The sequence below is a fragment of the Macrosteles quadrilineatus genome, unplaced genomic scaffold (genome assembly GCF_028750875.1).
Source record: "Macrosteles quadrilineatus isolate MER2022 unplaced genomic scaffold, UCM_ALF_1.0 Scaffold_9__3_contigs__length_116548681, whole genome shotgun sequence".
Lineage (NCBI taxonomy): Eukaryota > Metazoa > Arthropoda > Insecta > Hemiptera > Cicadellidae > Macrosteles > Macrosteles quadrilineatus.
Genome location: NW_026542602.1, coordinates 39994563 through 40013451, shown reverse-complemented (window position 1 = coordinate 40013451; position 18889 = coordinate 39994563). Strand labels below are relative to the sequence as shown.

The 18889-nt window shown below is 31.4% G+C and overlaps 1 protein-coding gene across 4 annotated transcripts in view; it reads left to right on the top strand.

Moving 5' to 3' along the window:
- The first annotated feature begins 430 nt into the window (after nt 1-430).
- The window catches only part of LOC129002099 (calcium-transporting ATPase type 2C member 1), a 64066-nt gene continuing 45607 nt past the window's right edge, over nt 431-18889 (top strand). Inside the window, exons 1-2 of one of the 4 annotated variants that reach the window (XM_054429652.1) lie at nt 431-649; nt 12036-12065. Coding sequence is in view for 2 of the 4 variants with exons in the window: in XM_054429647.1 (XP_054285622.1) it covers nt 542-649; nt 8892-8948 (165 nt within the window). In the remaining 2 variants the exon portion in view is untranslated. Of the gene's footprint in view, nt 650-8393; nt 8474-8891; nt 8949-12035; nt 12066-18889 lie in introns of those variants that run through there. The other 3 variants (XM_054429647.1, XM_054429648.1, XM_054429653.1) reach the window with 3 other exon arrangements.

The following is an 18889-nucleotide window of genomic DNA, read 5'->3' as shown; positions in this document are numbered from 1 at the left end:
ATGGGAAGAGAAGTCTACTTTGTTTTTATGTACCAAGGGAGCAGTATGTTTTACCATAGATAAAACATGGTTTTACTTTTACGTTTTACTATAGATAAAATATACTCTTATGTTTTAACTATGGTTTTACCATAGATAAAACATACTCCTGGTTTTACCTAATGTTAGTATCATAGATAAAACTATAGATAAAACATCTAAATTACTATGAGATTTTCCCACAAAGAATAAATAAAATAAATTCTTTAACCGTAATTCATTTGGTGTTCTTGGAAAACAAGACTGAGTAATTAAACTACTTAAAACTTCATGATTGATATTCAAGTACTGCATATAGAATTCGTCAAGTAAACTTCGCTGTGTTCATCGATATCATAAAAGCCGTTGTTGACAGCTAAACCAAGTTCTGTTACCTAGTGAGTGCAGACGACATCGTGTAAAGCAGAACATTTCGCGTAATGTAGTTTAAGATGTTTAGGTTTCTAAATTTAATCCTAAATCCGTGAAATTGTGAATAAAAAAGTACAAGTTTCGTGTAAATATGAAGTATAGTATGAATGCTAAGTATGAACAACTATCTAAAAGAAGTTCCGGCTCATTGATTGATGACGAGAGCATCGGTTCTCCTGGGAGTCAAAGTTCTGGAAAGGTAAATATTTTTTGTTGCATTACTAATATTATTGTTTATTGAAATTTTGTTAGAATTATTTGCATCTTATATTTGTATAAACATCACAAATTAGAATCCCTTTGTATGGCTCAAGCAAATATCTCGTTCAGTTATAGCTTAGGCCTATCCTATGGTAAAATTCGCCTAGTCAGGCTCAAAATGTGCAAGTTAGCAAAACGTTCGGTTTCCCAATAATTTGCACACGTCCATGTTCACTCTCTCGGTAGTTTTAACATTTTAGCGTTAAGACCACCGAGTAGGCCTATATTTTTTTCATAGTGATATTGTGGAGATGATTCTAGTGCTGCTGCCATTCACAAATATTGACTTGGGTAAGATGGGGGTGTAAGCTAACCCATAATACAGTACCTACCTAACAAATGATGTTTAGGCCTACTCAATTAGAAATAGCCTAAATTGTATTGGAATATATAGCTTAATTTAGGCTAATAACAACACAAGTATCATAAAATGAGCTACCGTAACTGCTTAGTTTTGGCTTTGTAATACAAACTAGCCAACCTGGCACACGGAATCGTGCACAATCTAGGAACAGAATTCCAATAGGGAAGATATATTTCAATGAGCAAAAGGAGGAGAGAATTAAATTGTTGCAGTTTGATCCTAGGAATCAGTTTTTACTTGCCAGAAGATGAGAATGATAGTGTCAAATCACGATAATGACTGTGATGCCATGATGACAACGATGAGCCCTGACTACATAAAAAACTATAGTGTTGCGATACATTCTTTAAACACGCATAGTACATATTTCTTTAATCAAGCCTGACGTCTTATCAAGATTCCTGATTAGCATGCCGGTAACAATGACGTTTTCCTTGAGCTTGAGTATATGAGGTGGTAGACCGCTGACAGAGAGGCTGTTACAAAATTTGTTATTTCAAGCAACCTGAGGCAGTACCGGCTTGCCAAATGGCCTCGTGTAAACGCGCCATTGAATTTTGCTTACTGTGGAAATTAATTTTTTAGGCTTGCAATCGGAAAGAAAAACTTGACTTGAGTAATATGGTCATGTCAGGAGTATGGATAAAGCCCCTTGCCCGTCAATACCTTAGTTTTAATAGGCTATAGGCCTAAGAATGCTTTTGTGTTTAACTTCTACCTATTTGAGAAGTTCCTGTTTAGTTATTATATTTTTTTTTCTCTTATTTATTTGTTAACGCTAACTTACATACACTTTTCATAATTATGACAGTAGCCTTCATTATGCCGGCGGATTTATTTTTGATGTACTTTGCTGCCTAAAGTAATTGTAACAAAGCTTCGATAATTTTCAAATTTACTTTTCTCTCTACCTCCTGCCAGTCATGTAGGGCCTACAGTAGTTCAGTTCAGTCTAGATGGATTCTTGTGAAGCAAAAGGAATCTATGTAAGTTACAGGATTCTTTCACAAATGCCATACTTAAACTGAAGAACTTGTCTTGTTTCTGGTAGTTTTTATTTGTGAATACAAGGTTAACTGTAAGAAAGGACCAAATGGCCCTAATTGTTCGCCTCAATAAATAGTATTTTCATTCATTCATTTTCATCAAGTTTTTGTGATCTCGGACTTCGAATCAGCTGGTCTTAGTTACTTTCTTTACTTTCTCATCACTGCCGCTGTTTCGACTGGGGTTTTGTCAGGGTGTCATCAAAGTCTCTCAGGTAGTTGCGGTGTTCTCTTAGTAACTGTAGCGAACAGTTAGTTACACCATGGATTAAATCAATGGTAACACATTTATTGTCATTCATTAGGCCTACATACGCCAAAATCCTACCTTGATTTTCACCTTACTTGAATCTAGGTGTGTTGACTGTCATTGTACAATCATTTCTTTTTTCTATAATCCATGTTATTCTACAATTTTTGTAAACGTTTTTTACAAACTTCGCCTTGATTGTAAAACTTGACCTCTTTTTGAAAATAGTCACTTCACGCCCTAGTGATGAAATGTACTAGCCTATTATTTTACCTAACTCAACGGTATGCTTTTTATAACATTTTTCAGTAGTTTATAAAGTTTAAAAATGCAAAAATAGAACTTCTATTATACCTATTATCTACTGAATATTTTATTGTTCCAAGTTTATAAGTTCAGGTCTCATTAAACAGTCCCAGGATCTTTTTAATTCTGTGGAGTACAAAGTAGGCCTAAGCTAAGAAAAAAAAAGTTTTGAAAAATTTTACTAGACGACAGGTTTTGTAGTACATTATTTACAATCGATGGCATATTTCAAACACATGGTTTGTTTAAGTTGTAATCTTTCATTTAAAACTAAGTTCCATATTTGAATAAAGTTCTAATTAAAACAAATCAGCATTTTACTAGCCTACTTATAAAGCATGCTTATATTACAGTATAAACATACAAGGACACAGCAAAGCCTGAATCATTTGTACACTTCAAGTGACACTTATCAGTTGAGCATTATGCATAACTTTTAAGTGCAGGCACCAATCAAAATAGTATTTCTCTCATTGATTTTTATTATTTTTAACCTAAACTAATCACGACATTACATTAAATTTTAGAAACTTGAAATAAATAGGCTAAATAAATTGTATCTTAATACCTAATATCTTAATCCTTAACTTCAATCTTTAGTATCTTTACTTTTAATCTTAATCTTATTTGTATCTTTATTTTTTGATACCTACCTAACGTTTTATCTTAAAATGAAGAATTATTGAGTTTGATAGATTTTTTTATTTTTCTTACCTAACATATAACTCTTATATGAGTGTCATATTATGTGTTTAGATAATATATTAATTTCTAATATCAAATTGTTAATTAAGACTTTAAGATATAGGCTATTATGGTTTCTCTGCGTATCCCTTTATTGAAAGATAAAAGTGACAATATAACCTCACATGTTTGAATCAATTCAGTAGGCTTACAAACCAAAAAGTAAAAGATCTTTCCTACTTACATGAGCATCCCAAAGCACATCCAAAAAACATCCAAAGGACTTGGAATGGCTTCCCTTAAAAGTAACTGCCATACTTCAAAATGCCAATGATCTAGCGACAAGAAAATTATATTTTCTTCTATTATTGTACAAAACTTGCTATGTTTCAAGGCTATCTCCAATGTCAATACAGACGTGTGAAAACACTTCTATCCAAAAGCAAACAAGTATGTCTAAGAAGGACGACTATCAGTCCAACATGAACTTTGTTTTTTCCTCATTGAGCCAATGGAAGTTGTGTTTGTCAAACTAATATTGGTCTTGATAGTTGAACACAGGATACCGACACTCATTCTATATCAGTGTTATATGACGGACTGTTGTGTGTCACATTCCTCTGTTTCTTTCGGGGCAGTTTGAAGTTTTATCTTAACATGACGGAAAGTGAGCGGGCGGGAACGGAAGATCCGGATGCTATAGAATTAGAAAGTACTTCTGAGCCTCAGTTGCCTATTAGTGATTCTTTGGTTGTTGGATTGTGTGATCTTCCCGAGAAATGCCGGAAAAAGGTAGAAGTAAAAAGTAGTTTTTATGTTTGTAATTTAAGCCTAGTTATTTTGTTAGAATAAATGGGCGCCTTTTAAGCTTTGAATTAACATTGAGGTTATTCATGCACACACATTTCTTATTATTAATTAATAACTTATTAATAACTTTGTCCATTGTCCTAAAATAGATGTGTTATGGGACTGCTTTTAAATTTTCAAATGTAAATCCCCATTGAGTGAAGCCTTATTTAAAAGGTTAATCCGAAAGAACAGCATATTTACAATATTCCTTTCACAAAATTTAGGCGGTTTGAGGGGAAGTGATTCCATCCCCTCCACCTCACTTAAACTTTGAACAGCCGATAGCTGATCAGCTGATGTAAACATTAAGCTAAAAAAGTGGTGGGGGAACCCAGGATACCTTCCCCTTAAACCGTCTAAATTTTGTGAACATACTATAAAGGTCTTTTACTCAGTACTAAGTGGCAGCCATTTCAAATTTAGATAAAATCATGAGCATTTGTGTAGGGATAGTACGGATGCATTATTAAAGCTCTCATAATGTATTTCTGGAGAACTCAAACCTAGAGCATCATGAAAAATCCTTATAAATTCTCTTTTGTACTATAGTTTTAGTAACTGACACCAATATTTTCGATATTTTCAAGCAACTTAAATTTTTCAGAGAAATTCCTTTAAAAAGCAACAGCGAAAAATAGCCACAATTGGATATCAATATTATAATCCAACTCAAAATAAATGACAAAATTCAGTGTTGACAAACTGATGCTGATTAAAATCAGAAGAAATTATGCCTTGAAGAAATAGGCCTAACACAGTTGCTATTTCAATACAAGTTCAATTTTATTACTGAGAAAAGGGTGCTAAGTTTGTTTTACCTGTTAAAAGTTCAAAAGAGGTTTCACTACTTTTTATTCACTTTGGATGGTTAAATATTTGATGAGTACTTTCTCAGGTGACTTTGTAGTCTGCCACTTTACTTTTTTCTATTTTATGAAAATGGTTTTCATATCTTGAACATTATTTCCTCTGCTCTATGTGTGATATTTCAAGTTTTTAGTTATATTATCATAGACCAGTAAGACCTGCTAATATATTTTTTTAAAACAATAACAGAAACTAGTTTATGTTTGTTTCGTTGAACATCTGCTTCCAATAATAGGTTTTGTTAATAATTCAAATCATACAAAATACAGTATTTTCAATGTATTTTCCTAAGCTTACAGTGTTTTTAACATCTTTTACAATTCTTTTCTTTTATTAGAGTGTTGTGATCCATACCGTTTCCGTTCTACTATTTGTTTCTGGCAGTCTTTAGAGAAAAAGTTTTTCTATTCGCAATGGAATAGTCATCTTATTGACATAATTCTTACTACAACATTAGGTTCCTTTTAGGTAGCTGGCAATGTAAATACAGCATGTAAATGTTTACTTAAAACTCTCTAATTCAAAAATTGAGTTTCATGGTTTCATCAAAACAACTTGCATTTGTTTACAAAGGAGGTCCCAGTAAATTATCAGTACGGGTAGTGGTCAGATAACTGGAACTTGTGTTTAACCAGCACATACTTGAGTCACTGATAAGAATACTAGTTTTTCTGTTGTCATTGCCAAAATGCAATTAAGAGATACTGAAATATTTGAATAGTAAGTTCCAACCCCAAAAATTGTTTTTGATATGCCGGGGATTGCACCTTCCGTAATGTTTCAGCTGTATTTTATATAAAAAATGTAACTACATATTTAACGTTATTCTCCATGGGATTGTAGTTTTGTATGGTAGGAAATTATTTTGATTGGTAAAAATAAATAACAACTGTAGATTTGTGTGCAGGTAAACTTGTCTTGTTTCTTAAAACCATAAAATTTAATAAACTATTAAATAGCTATTAGCTGCGGAGATCTTCTTTGCTTGATAATTTAGGTCCAAATAGTAGTATATCAGTGGAAAACTACTAGAAAAACCTTTTAGTATTAGTTGTTTAAACATGTTGATCTTCGAAGTCAAAGTTTTGTTCATTATTATCGTCTTCATCTTTTACCCAATAACGAATTGATGGTGTCAGAAATTAAATACCGTATACACAAAATAAATTTAAAAGAAAGTATACGAAATACAATATCTTATTAGTCCAATATGTACCGTGAATTGTTTTGTGGTTGGATATATTTTATACTTTATACTTTTCATTTAAATGGCGACCATACAAAGTAGGTATTTTAAGCCAAGTGTGAATATTATCATGTACCTACCTCCCTTAAAATTATAATATAATTATGAGCAGCAACATTTTTGGCATCTTCTGATTTTGAATTTTACAAATTTAGTTGAGCGCTCTCTCAATTAGTTTTCTTTGATATATTTTAATAAGTTGCGATTAGGGTACGGTTCTATTAAACAATTTTGTAGAATTTAATCTAATGTCATTCGGTATTTTCCACAAAGATTTCAGACCTTTTTGCAAGCTTAACATTTCAACATTTCTGATTTTCTTAGGACTGAGAAATAGGTATTTACTAAATTAATTCGTAAAAGATTGATGAGAAATTGATACTACCAACACCAAAGTAAAAAAAAACCTTAAGTTGTTTGAGCCACTGACGATTGTGTTCAGATTTAAGCTACTATGAGCCCAACTGCATTTTTAGTTTAGAATGGATACACTGATACAGCTAGGTTATTACCGTATCAAATATCTCATTATGTAGGTTTTTGCTTCAGGGAGTGGAGGGGGTTTAAATGATGCTGTGTCAAATTGAAGGCCAGTAACTATAAAGGAGGGCTCATTATTTTGAACGCAGATGTTATTTTATTTTTCATGTTTTGCAGTGGTTTTTATTTCATAACACCTTCAAAACTTTGGAAGATATAGTTATATAAAAAAATTACTGAGAGGATATTTTGGCTCTTGACCAAACATTCTGTTTCTTTTGACAACTCATTTATACTTAGACACAATTTGAAGGACAGCATATACAAAAATATAGTGTGTTAAAAAGTTGTTTGTTAAGTTGTTGTACTTTCCACTGATTGTAATTTCTAAATTACTCTATACAACTTCCTTGCCAAAAAAAATAACCCTTAAATAATTGGGTGTTTTGAATTTTCCTTTTGGAATTCCTATACAAGCTTTGCATACAATAATAATCCATTTTATTTGTTTGAAAATGTATATTGTATATCTTGTAAATCGTAACAAACATGGCGTTGTGAAGCAATTACAAATACTTGGAATTGTAACATTATTAGTTTATCAGTAAGCCGAGCAGTGGGTTTTAGCAGACTTATGGTCTCCTCTTTTCTAAAACAAAAATTAAATAATTGTTTTATGTTCTAAATTCCAATCATTCTTTATTATTATTATAGTGATAGGTGAAAGAATGATGAAGTGTTATATATTTTCATGTTTTACAACTAAAAAACCTAAGAAATTCAAAACTTTGCTGTTTAGGTTTATTTTTGATTATTTTGTACTGATTCATTGAATAAAATGCAAGTTAAAATATCTGATTGATTGTTAATCTCAATACATATATATTCTTGTTTTCAACGCATTATCTTAGAGACTTATCCATCCGATAATGTATTATTTAATTGTGATTATTTACGTCTATGACTTATGTGCACTTAGGTGATTATTTAAAGTTAGATCCTGGCAAAAACCTCAAAAACCCAGATTTACATTTACAAAATTAAACACAATTTTTTAAGCGCCCTTTATTTGTTTCCTCAATTTTTAGCATAGTAATATAACATTTACCTTCCAACCATCAATTGACAATAAAAAATATATTTATTTCAAATACCCTTAACAAATTTTAAAGAGTTTTAAAACTATTAAACAAATACTTTTTAATGTGAAACAAATTTCCAACAAGCCCTGTCATTGTTTTTAACAGTGATAATTATCAACCGGTTTCTTTAATGACTTTTCACTTGTCTGCTACGTATTATTAGTTGCTGACAATAGAACAATTGTGGAGTAGAGGGGGGGGGGGCAGGTATACACCTGTGCCTGTCAGTTTTCAGTATGTCAGGAGACTGACAACTGGCCATGCTGTGTTGTCTATATATATGACCCGTACGTCCGTCGTCTGTACAGTGCAAACTTACCTGTGCCGGCAAACAGTGACCTTGCGTCCAGTGGCTATGTGCTGATCGTTTATCTATTCACAATGATTCATTCTTCGGATGAAGTCGTATCGGAAATCGAGATCTCGGAGTGCGAGGACATAAAAAATAAAAATGCGGTGGAGGCGCTTGTTCTATCCGTGGATAAACTGAAATCTCCGGAGGTGATCGGCGACAATGATGAAAAGGTAGGATGTATTGAGCCAGGGTGTGGAGTGTGGTTGGTCTAGTTGGACTATTGTGAAGGTGTGGGTTCGAATCCTGACAATAACTGAGTTAGCTACCCAACTTAATTTGGAGCCCAACTTAAGCTGAAATTACACATATTTACTAAACAAAATACAAAGGCCCATTAAGTAAGCAGTTATGCTGTATTGGGGAATATTCTCCATTAAAAGCCACCTGATAACTAACTATAAAGTATTAACTAGGGATTAAGTATCACTTGTTAGTACTTTAATAAATAGATAACAGGGTCCACCGATAACGCTTAGTGGAAATGTATGTTTCAGATGTATCAACCTGTATCGTATTTTTATTTATTATAGTTTTAAAATGCTACACAAAATACTGTAACAATGGTTAATTGTTAACTTTTTTCCCTAGTGGTTTAGTATGGAGAATGAATTTGAAACCGTGTTGGATCCTTTGATTTCTGATGATGTAAGTACTTTTGTCACTTAAAAGTGGGCTTTGGGTTTTTACTGTCTTCTAGAAAGTTTTTTCAATTTTTGAAATAATATCGTTAACCTATTTGTGCTGTAAATATTTTTATTTAACCTCACCATTAATTTTGATGGTTTGATTGGAAATAATTTAATTAATAATATTTAATATTAATACACGATTTTGATTATTTGACTAATTACATATTACTATTGAACATACTATTGAACATTGTTTTTCATTAATTATACTTTCTTTTACGCTTGCACGGTTTGAATTTAACAAAGTTTTTTTTTCAATGAATTAACTTATTTTAAGCTCTTACAAAATGTTTGAAATATTGTCTAATCATTTTGAGTGTGGCGAGCCCTATAACTATTTCTGTAATATAATTTTATTACTGTTGATATTTGTGTTTTACTGTCCAACTAATAAAACTTTTATATTTATTTACAGCTTGATACACCTAACTTTAAAAATACAATTTTTTACATGTCATAAACTTTAAAACCAGTATGGGTTTAAAAGTTTGATTTTATTTTGAGACTTTGTGGTTGTAAATCTATTATTATTTTCCATTTTAATTTTTCATCGCTTTTTTATATTACTGTGCTTTCCCGAAGCTCAACCATAGACGAGCTTTAACTTTTCTGCTCTAAAATATACAGACTGCCAATTTTTGAATACTCTAAGCTCTACGCTAAGAACTAAATAGCCAGGATTTATTGAACTTAAAATATATGCGAGGTAGGACATGTCTCAAAGTATGTCCTCACTTTAAGCCGATAGCTCTCCATAACTACATTACATTAACTTTAGAGAAACTTTTAAAGCTAATAAGTAAATTCTGCAACCGGTAACATATTTTATTGTTGAATCATCTTTTGGAATTGGTCAAACTGTAAACATAAAATATTATTCAATGATTTGCAATTCAGGATTTTATGTTGTTGTTGTTTTTATCCTCATAATACGTAGTTCAGTTAGTAAACTGTAAGTACTGTAGTACAAAAAAACTAACATTAGGTAACAGTGTCAAAGTTTAACGAACTTTTCAAAATTCGTAAAGGTCAGACGGTAAAATTCTTTTCTCTTTGAACATTTACAGTTTGTACTTTCTTTTTGGTCGTTAAGGTTATTGTTTCTATATTTGCATTAACAGAACAGTGAGTTGCTGATGACCTAAATTGTACTTTTGTGAATCAACGTCGTGTTCGGAGTGAATAGTGATGACTTATCCTGACAAATTTGAATATTCATAGTACACCGCCCTACTTGGTAATCGGTTGTTAATATTCATTATGGTAAATCCGAAATCCTCTGCATATCAGTTTGATAAGATAAACTAACTTTCAAAGGACCACTTTGATTGATTAGGGACAATTTTAAATTGTTTGGCTTAATTTTGATCGTTAACTTTCGTACTAATGAAGATTAATGAAGATAGTACAAACGGTGTCAGTAATCTGACACATTCTTTCTCCCATTAGCTTTTCAACAACCCTTAACATAGGTAAGGGGAGGAAGTAACTATGATATTTTATGGGTAAAATCACAAAAATCACAAGCAACTTTTAAACCATAGTTTTTTCAGCAATGGGGGCTGTACTATTTTATTTAGAGGTAAAAGGACTATAACATACTAAGTTTTAATCAAAATCCATCGAGCCATTTCCATATCCAAAATATTTAATTAAAGTTTAATTTATATAAATTGTTGACTGGCTGGGTAGCTGTTTATAGTGCCCGCCTAACAATCAAAAGGTTGCCGGTTCGATCCAGAGAAAAGTCAGTAACTTTTTGGTGGTTTGAAACTGGACCCAGCTGTTCCTGATCATTGGGCTTTAAATAAATGATCCTGACTGATGAAACAGCTGATCTTGGTCAGCAAAAAAGCTACACAGATCATTTCACGCCATTATACACTCATATTTTGGTTATAATACGCGCTTAGAGTGTCCCCCTCAAAATAACAATGACAATAACAATATAAGATATGAACTTTATTTATGCTGAATTCATTTAATAATGCTAGTAGTACTTTTGTTACTGGAACCCCTACATAACATGACATACTTTATCAATTTTTATGTCTGTTTGAAACTTAAAGTGGTTTATGACAAAATCCCGTGATTGTTATCATTGGAGCAAAAATTAGCTCCATTTAATCGTAATGTAACACAGCCGATCACATTGCACCCAACTTTTCTAGATAAATGTCCGTAATGGGGTGATAAAAAAGTCCATTTACTTTTGATAGCTGCATTTTAACTAATATTAATGTCATACTACCGAATTACTCTGGATTTTGAGCAACAGGATTACTGTTATTCATTACTACCATTATTGTCAACTAGAAAACAAATTGCAATTGTTATGTGCAAATTCAGTAGTTTTATAAAGATTAGCTTTAATGCATAAAGCTGAAATACATACATGCCATTTTGTTTATTTTACAATTCAGTTATAAAAGGAATATAGTCAATGTAATATTAAAGCTACATTGGTTAACAATAAACATGAAGGTACAAAACACGTATATAAATATCTGTCTCAATATGTAATGCACAATGTTGGGGACTGCTCATTACAAACCACACAGCATAAACAATTAACAATTGATAATTAAGTACCAAACCATTCACTATTAAAAAATTCAAAGCTATTGATTGTTTCCACGTGTGATACAAAAACCATTACATTTTGTTATTAACATACTAAAACAGCGTGTGTTTTAGCAAACGACAAGGTCTCTTGTAAATTCAATGTTACGTAACGATGAAGTTGATAATAACAATGTTGGGAATAACTTGTTATTTAAGCTTCCTGTAGAGTGATATTTGTACTTTGAATTGCGTACAATTGTTTAGCTGAGAGAACTTCATTGTATGCTAACAGAAACACTGGATGTAAATTTTCACATCAGTGTCATCTGATATAGTTGCAACGTGAAGGATTTTTTTCACAGAAATAATATATATAGTTTTTATTTTGTTATTGAATATATTATTTAACACCTGTTTATATTTTGTGTTTCCGAATTAGATTTCATGTACAGTCTTTATTTTGTTAAATGTGTTTCAGGACTAGCAGACTTCTTATTGTAAATATTTTGTAAGTTTTGTTTATTTAATTTATAAATTGGGTGTAAGAGCGTATTAATCTACAATTTAGTTAGAGTTAATTCTCCTGTGTAATCAGGTCAGCTCCCTAGTAGTACTTGCTTAATTAACCTACTAACCAATACATAGCGTCCGATATGTATACAACTTGAAATTGCTATTGAGCTCTACCTAGTTTTCGAGGAGAGCGATCTGCAATATCTTATTTTGGAGTTTTGATAAGAAATCCAATTTTGCTATTTTTAGTCAATATTTTAAATTGTTTAATTGTTTTTACCAGGATTTTGAATACTTTTTGTGTATGAGCAAAGTTTTAATGAAATTTTAGAAAACATAATTGTGTCAGTTCATTTTATTATATCTTGGTCAGTTCATTGAACAATAACAAACTTTCAAAGATGTTTCTAAGCCTCGAAGGCTTAGGCTATTTATTTCTAAACAGTTGAACCTGTAGGGAAACAGTGAACATTTATGCCTGGAAGAATTTTTATAGATGTTTCAAGTTCGTCCATTTACTAAAAAAATTCATACAAAATTGTTTTCCATGGAAATACTTAAAACATATTACAAATTGAAATTACTCTTTGGCAAGAAAAAAAATTCTCAAATGTTTTCATTACAAATGACCATCCATTTTTCCTCCATTTTGCAGTGCAAATGAATGGCTATCTTTCCCCACAAGGCTTGAGACATAATTATTGTTTTATTCTTATCAAGCTTCAATTACCTAACCAAGTTTTTGTACATTTTTCCCCTTTGGTGAAGGTGTTGTAAAACACTTATCAATTATACTTAATTCTGTGTTACATTTGATATATAAGGGGTTTAAGTTTTTGGTTGGTTTTGAATATATTTGTAGTTACAGTAGCTATGAGGTATATCCAAGTAAAATTTGTTTCAGTAAAAAAAATATGATAAGTTATTTGTATATTTGTGATATTGTATGTGATATTGCTAAAATATCTTAGGAATTGTTTAGCAAGTGTTTATTCATTAGAAAGCTTGAATATGTTGGGAATAAGTAGTAGGTATCTTCATATATTAAACATCTATTAATTATATTTTTTGACATTTATAAAATATGTTGATGACGTTTTTTCACTTTCTTTTATAATGGATTGGAGCTTTAATTTGCTTGGCTACTAGTTCATTATTTTTTAAACATTTCAAATTTATCACCCACCAAAAAAATCAATAATATTAGTTTTAATAAAACTACTAGCGCCTTTGAAATTTTTAAGCTTACAAATTTTTATTCATACAAGTACCTGCATATTCAATAACTGTTGATTTTATACTAACGACATTTTCCCACAGTTACGTACCATTACTTACTGTATATATTACTTAAGGGAAAAACCCTCAACCGCAGCAAACTTGTAGACTTGGAAAATTTCCATTTACCTGGCTGGATATCCCCTAAATTATTCTCCTAAAATTTAGATTTATTCATATTTAAAAATAAAATTATTTTAATGAGTAAAATCTTCAAACAGCAAGAATAGTCGAGTTTGGTATCATTTTACAGGTCTTGACAAAACATAACAATTAACATAAAGAAAATAGAAATCGGACTTTTAATAACAAAATGGCAGCTAAAAATGATTAAGAAAATAGTTATTAAAAGTTATTTTGAACTGCCATTTTGTTATTAATGATCAGATTTCTATTTTGTTTAGGTTAATTGTTATGTTATCTCAAGACCTGTAAAATGATATCAAACTCGACTATACTTGCCATTTGAAAAGTTTGAGCTACTCCCTACCCCCGCTGTTAAGGGTAAAATTTTCTAAACTAACCATAATTAATTATTGTAGCCCTTCATATCCAAACAAGTTTCTGCAAACCGATTTCAAATTTCTCAAATAGTAAAACAGTTAAAGGGGGTGGAAGTTAATTTTAAGCCACCCTCATGGTTATTTGGATTTGAAACGTTTTAGGGCGTCATTTTGTTATTAGTTGGCCGATTTTGGTTTTCTTTAGGTCAATTGTTATGTTTCGTCAAGACCTGTAAAATGTTACCAAACTCGACTAGGCCTCTACTTGTCATTTGAACATTTTGAGCTACCCCCTACCCCCACTACCCCTAACGGTGAAATTTTCAAAATTGACCATAATTATTGTAGCTTTTCATATCTAAGAAGGTTGCCGCAAACAGATTTCAAATATCTCAAATGGTAAGTTACTTTTCAGCCACCCTGTATATGAATTTGAATAAATGGTATTTTTGGCCTCTGGGGACATCAAAACAAAAAACTAAATAGGCCCCGGGTCTAGGTCTTACCAAGAGACCTACCCCGTAATAGCTTATTCCGTATAAAAATGGGAAATTTGTTAAGAGAAAAACCTAGAAACAAAACCAGATTTTAGCTGTTTTCTTGACAAAAATCTCCCTCTATGTAAATACACACAAAATAAAACTAAATTTCCAAACATTCTGCAACGATATTTACAGACAGTTCATACGTTTTGCAAGTCATTGTTAGCATCTTACCCAGGATGATGAAGCACCAGGTGTTTCAGGTGTAATCCTAATCGTAACATTGCTTGTCCGATATGAGGGTGGATGTGGGATAAGGGCAAACATAAGTGATTGATTATAACTTGTAGGATAGTGTCTATATACAATGGAAAGGTGTTCAGAGCTCCCAGATTTCCCGGATCAACACAGAGAAATTCCCAATATTTCAAGTGGTGTCTCGAATATACCTGAAAATCCACAGAATTTTATAAATCCCCTACTTTTTACATATTTGAAATATTTTTTTTTTCAGGATGTAGTAAATTGTCTAAATCAAACAGATAATTTTATCTCTGTTTAAAGTTATTATTTAGTCCAAGCATGATAAATTAAGGTTAGAGGTCGCTGGGAGTTACTGTTTACCAATTCCAGTTTATTTTGACTGTGATGTGCAAAGTCAATGAACCAATGACTTTAGTCAGCTGTCAACTGTGTGTCTTGTAGTATTGTAAATATTTACATATAAACTCGCTGCTCCAACATAAATATTGCTTAACTTATATTTTAGAAATAAAATATCCCTACACATTACTTGGTTATCCAACGATCTTGGGGATGGTAATTTTGAATTACATATTTTAAAGTGCTAAGTGGAATTAATTATGAGTAAAAAAAATTAAACCAATTATTTTGCTGTAAGTTTTACTGCATCAGTTGTCACTAAAGTTTGATTTAATCAACTCTCTAGAGCTTTTAGTTTATTAATAGTTGCCATAATTGAACCTTTCTAATTTGAACTTCAATAATTATTAAAATCTACAATTATTAGGTATTTTCTGATTCCCACCGAAAACCTGTAATATAAAAATTATATACCAAAGTTTTCTTTAACAATTAACCTAGAAAATTTTATACATTTTGTTCTTCAGCCTCTGAAATTTGAATTATTTTCCATACATATTCAGAACATTACTTCCAAAATTCAAAGCAAATTCCTACAGTATGGACAAAAAATATGATCAAAATACAGTAATCTTCTATTAGAACAAAAAGCCTTTTGTAACATGAACCAATGCATTTGAATTCATTGATGTCCTTTTCTTAAATAATTTTTTTATTTGTTTAAATCTCAATAATAAATTGGTAATCCAAATGAAATAGTTACAACCACAGACTGAAGAATTTAATAGCTTCTAGCTGACAAAAGCCTTTGTCATTACCGTTTATGACAACTATAAATGTTTTGTTTCATCAAGATATAAATCTGACTGAATCTAAAACTTAAAAATCACCCAAGTTAAACATACGCTTTTAAAGTTATTAACACTATCGTGTAACTTTGGTTTTTAAGGTAACTTTAATCATCACGTAACTAAGTTATCAAAAATCACCTGTATGTTTTCCTTGTATGCAACTGATAGGACTGACTAGAATTAAAGCTTGCTGCTTGTTTCCCTGTCATTTACTGGGAAGTTCAAAATGACTAGTAATGAACCAACCCAAATGTTGTGTTAATTAAATTCGCAAAATACAATTGATGTTGATTTATACCTCATCTGAGGTTGTAATTGAATGTCGGTGTACCCAGTTGTTTTGTAATTATTAATAAATTTTGTTATATTGTATTACAGTTTTTGTAAAACGCTACACTGATTGCTCAAATATAAGCTGTACAATTCAAATGAATTATTGTACAAACCAACCTGAGGGAAAACTTGTGAAGTAAAAGGGCTCCCTTTTATCCAACCACCCTTAAACCTATTGGTGTCTTATCAAAGTAAGAACTAATTACTCTGATATTTTTTCACAATACACATGCTTTCACCTTCAACATTACACAATAGATTAAAAATAAACGTAAAAGCGCAATTGTTGAAATTGTGGCTTTTTAGCGAAGTACTAATAAGCTATTCCCGTAGATATCATGGTAAGAACTAGCCCCAGGACCGATATAATCTTGTTTTGAGGTCCTCAGAAGGGCAAAACACCATACGTTGAAATGTGTAAACCTACGTTTATTCGAACGAGTTCGCCAACAAGAATGTTTGGTAAGAATGGGATTGTATGGCACATAAATGAAGTTTTCTAATTTTAACCCTCAAAAGATATTTCTAAATTTCTTTCTGATCCATTTTGTAGCACTTAAGAGAAAAGTTTTAAAATAACTGTAGGCCTAAATTAAAAATGCCCATGTCATTCTTATAGAGAAAAAGTAAACTGTTGTAGTCTGGTTATTTTTTTATAAATGTAGGTTGATAAAATTTGGTATACTTATTTATTTCATACTAAGCTATTAACTTTCACTAAAAACACACTTAATTACCTTCCATATAGGGGCAGACCTAATTACTCATAAAACTTGGCTATTGTTTTTATTTTTTACTAAGCTATCAAAATGTTACTACAAAACACACTTTATTAACCTTCCTGTAGCAGCAAACCTAGGTTCTCGTTAAACCAAATGTTATTTAAGTAGGGAATATATCTGGCAACTTCAGGAAAATATGTGAGTGAAAATACATTCAGGTAAATGAAAATTAGCTTAGTTTGTAGGTTTGCCGAAGGAGTATTTTTTTGTTCATGCCAACCAATCAATATTTACTGACCGACCTTGAAATTTTGATGTTGATGTGCCCAGGGCATTATCTAAAAGTATATTAAGAACATGTAGAGGTGGCAGAGTTCTTGATCTACCTACTTTCTACTTTACATTGCAGATGCAATCATGCTTAGTTTTTATTTTTCAACCGTGTTTCTCCCACAGACAAGGGAATAAATACTTCCCATGTCTGTGGTTTTTATTTATTGACAATTAGCGCAGGTTTCCGAGGGGTTCGTTCGTCACCTTTCTAATAAAACTTGTATATAATGAGGTTTCAGTTTAGAAAACTCTTTAATCTTTGTTTTTTTATCATCAGAAGTGGCTTTCTTTGACGCAATGATAGAAAATTAAACATTTAATTATAATAAATCTCTTTTCTCATCGACTGTAAAAACAAATTATAGAATCAATATTAAAAACATAGTCCCTAGAACATTTTGCCTAGTTAGAAAATTATTATTTCTTGGGCGTAGGAATAAAATCTTATTGTGTAAGCCAACACTATACAATATACTGCAACCTAAAAAAATAATGATACATTTCACTCTCAAAATACTAATAACTTAAAGACACAACAAATAAATTTTGAAAAATCTAAAACTTAAATATCTGAATACACATTACTATTATTATTATCTTACAGAATAAAAATTAACTAAATCATCAGAAACTGTTCAAGTTAACGGATAGTTTTAACAGCTAAGTAATCCATTAAACAAGCTGTAAGATGTCCAATAATTGAATCTAGAGTCAGGTTCAGTTCAGTTGAATCACATAACAGTCTAGATTATGTTATCACAATAGTAAACATTAGTGGGGACGCTGCCTCATTGGTAGGTCGACATGGCAACTCCGATTCACTGTATGTATCATGAACCGCAAAAACCGTGGTTCCCTGCTTCTGTTTACTGCTTTGAATGTGAGTAAAAATAGTTACAAACATGTTTACATGAGAGTGTTTAGTGATATTATTGTGAACATTCAGCTGTTCTCAACTTTTGGATTAAGTTTTTGAATAGGTTTTACCAGGGTCATCAATTTTTTTGTGAAATGTTAGTTTGTTCATTTTTTTTTAACTAACTAGCCTATTTTTGTACATCTAAGTGAAATTCCCTCAGGAAGTAGCTATTACCTTAGGTGGTAAGACCTCGATCCGGGACTGATAAAATTTTTCATTTTATGTCCACAGCGGCCAAAAACACTATCCACTGAAATTTGTATGTATGTATAAAATGTACATAATGTGTGTCCGTGAACACGATTAATCCAGTCATTTTGGCCAGACTTTGATAACATTTGGCTAGAACGTGTAGGGCGGTATAAAATTGAATGAATTTGCAAAAATTCAAGCATAATCTTGTAATATTTGGTAGTCTACCCAATGTAACACCACATTGGGACCTGTAATCACAGCTGTTTACATAAAAGTACAACAATGACTTCAATTTGTACTAAACTGTTGAAATAGTAAAATTTACTGTTGTATGACAAGATTCTCATCACCAAATTTGTAACAAACTATCCCAATTCATTCATGACCTTATTTATACTCAATGATGAGATAGAATGTGTTTTAGATTGGTCAAAGGTTAGATCTTTATCAATTAATTGATATTTAATATGTTTATTCTGCCGGTGTATTATGCAAGAGTATAATCAGATGACCATGATGGCCCAGTTAGGAAGCCTTGACACAGAGACTGAATGTTACAGTTTAACTTGGTCCTGCGAAACTTCCTGGTCATCTAGACCT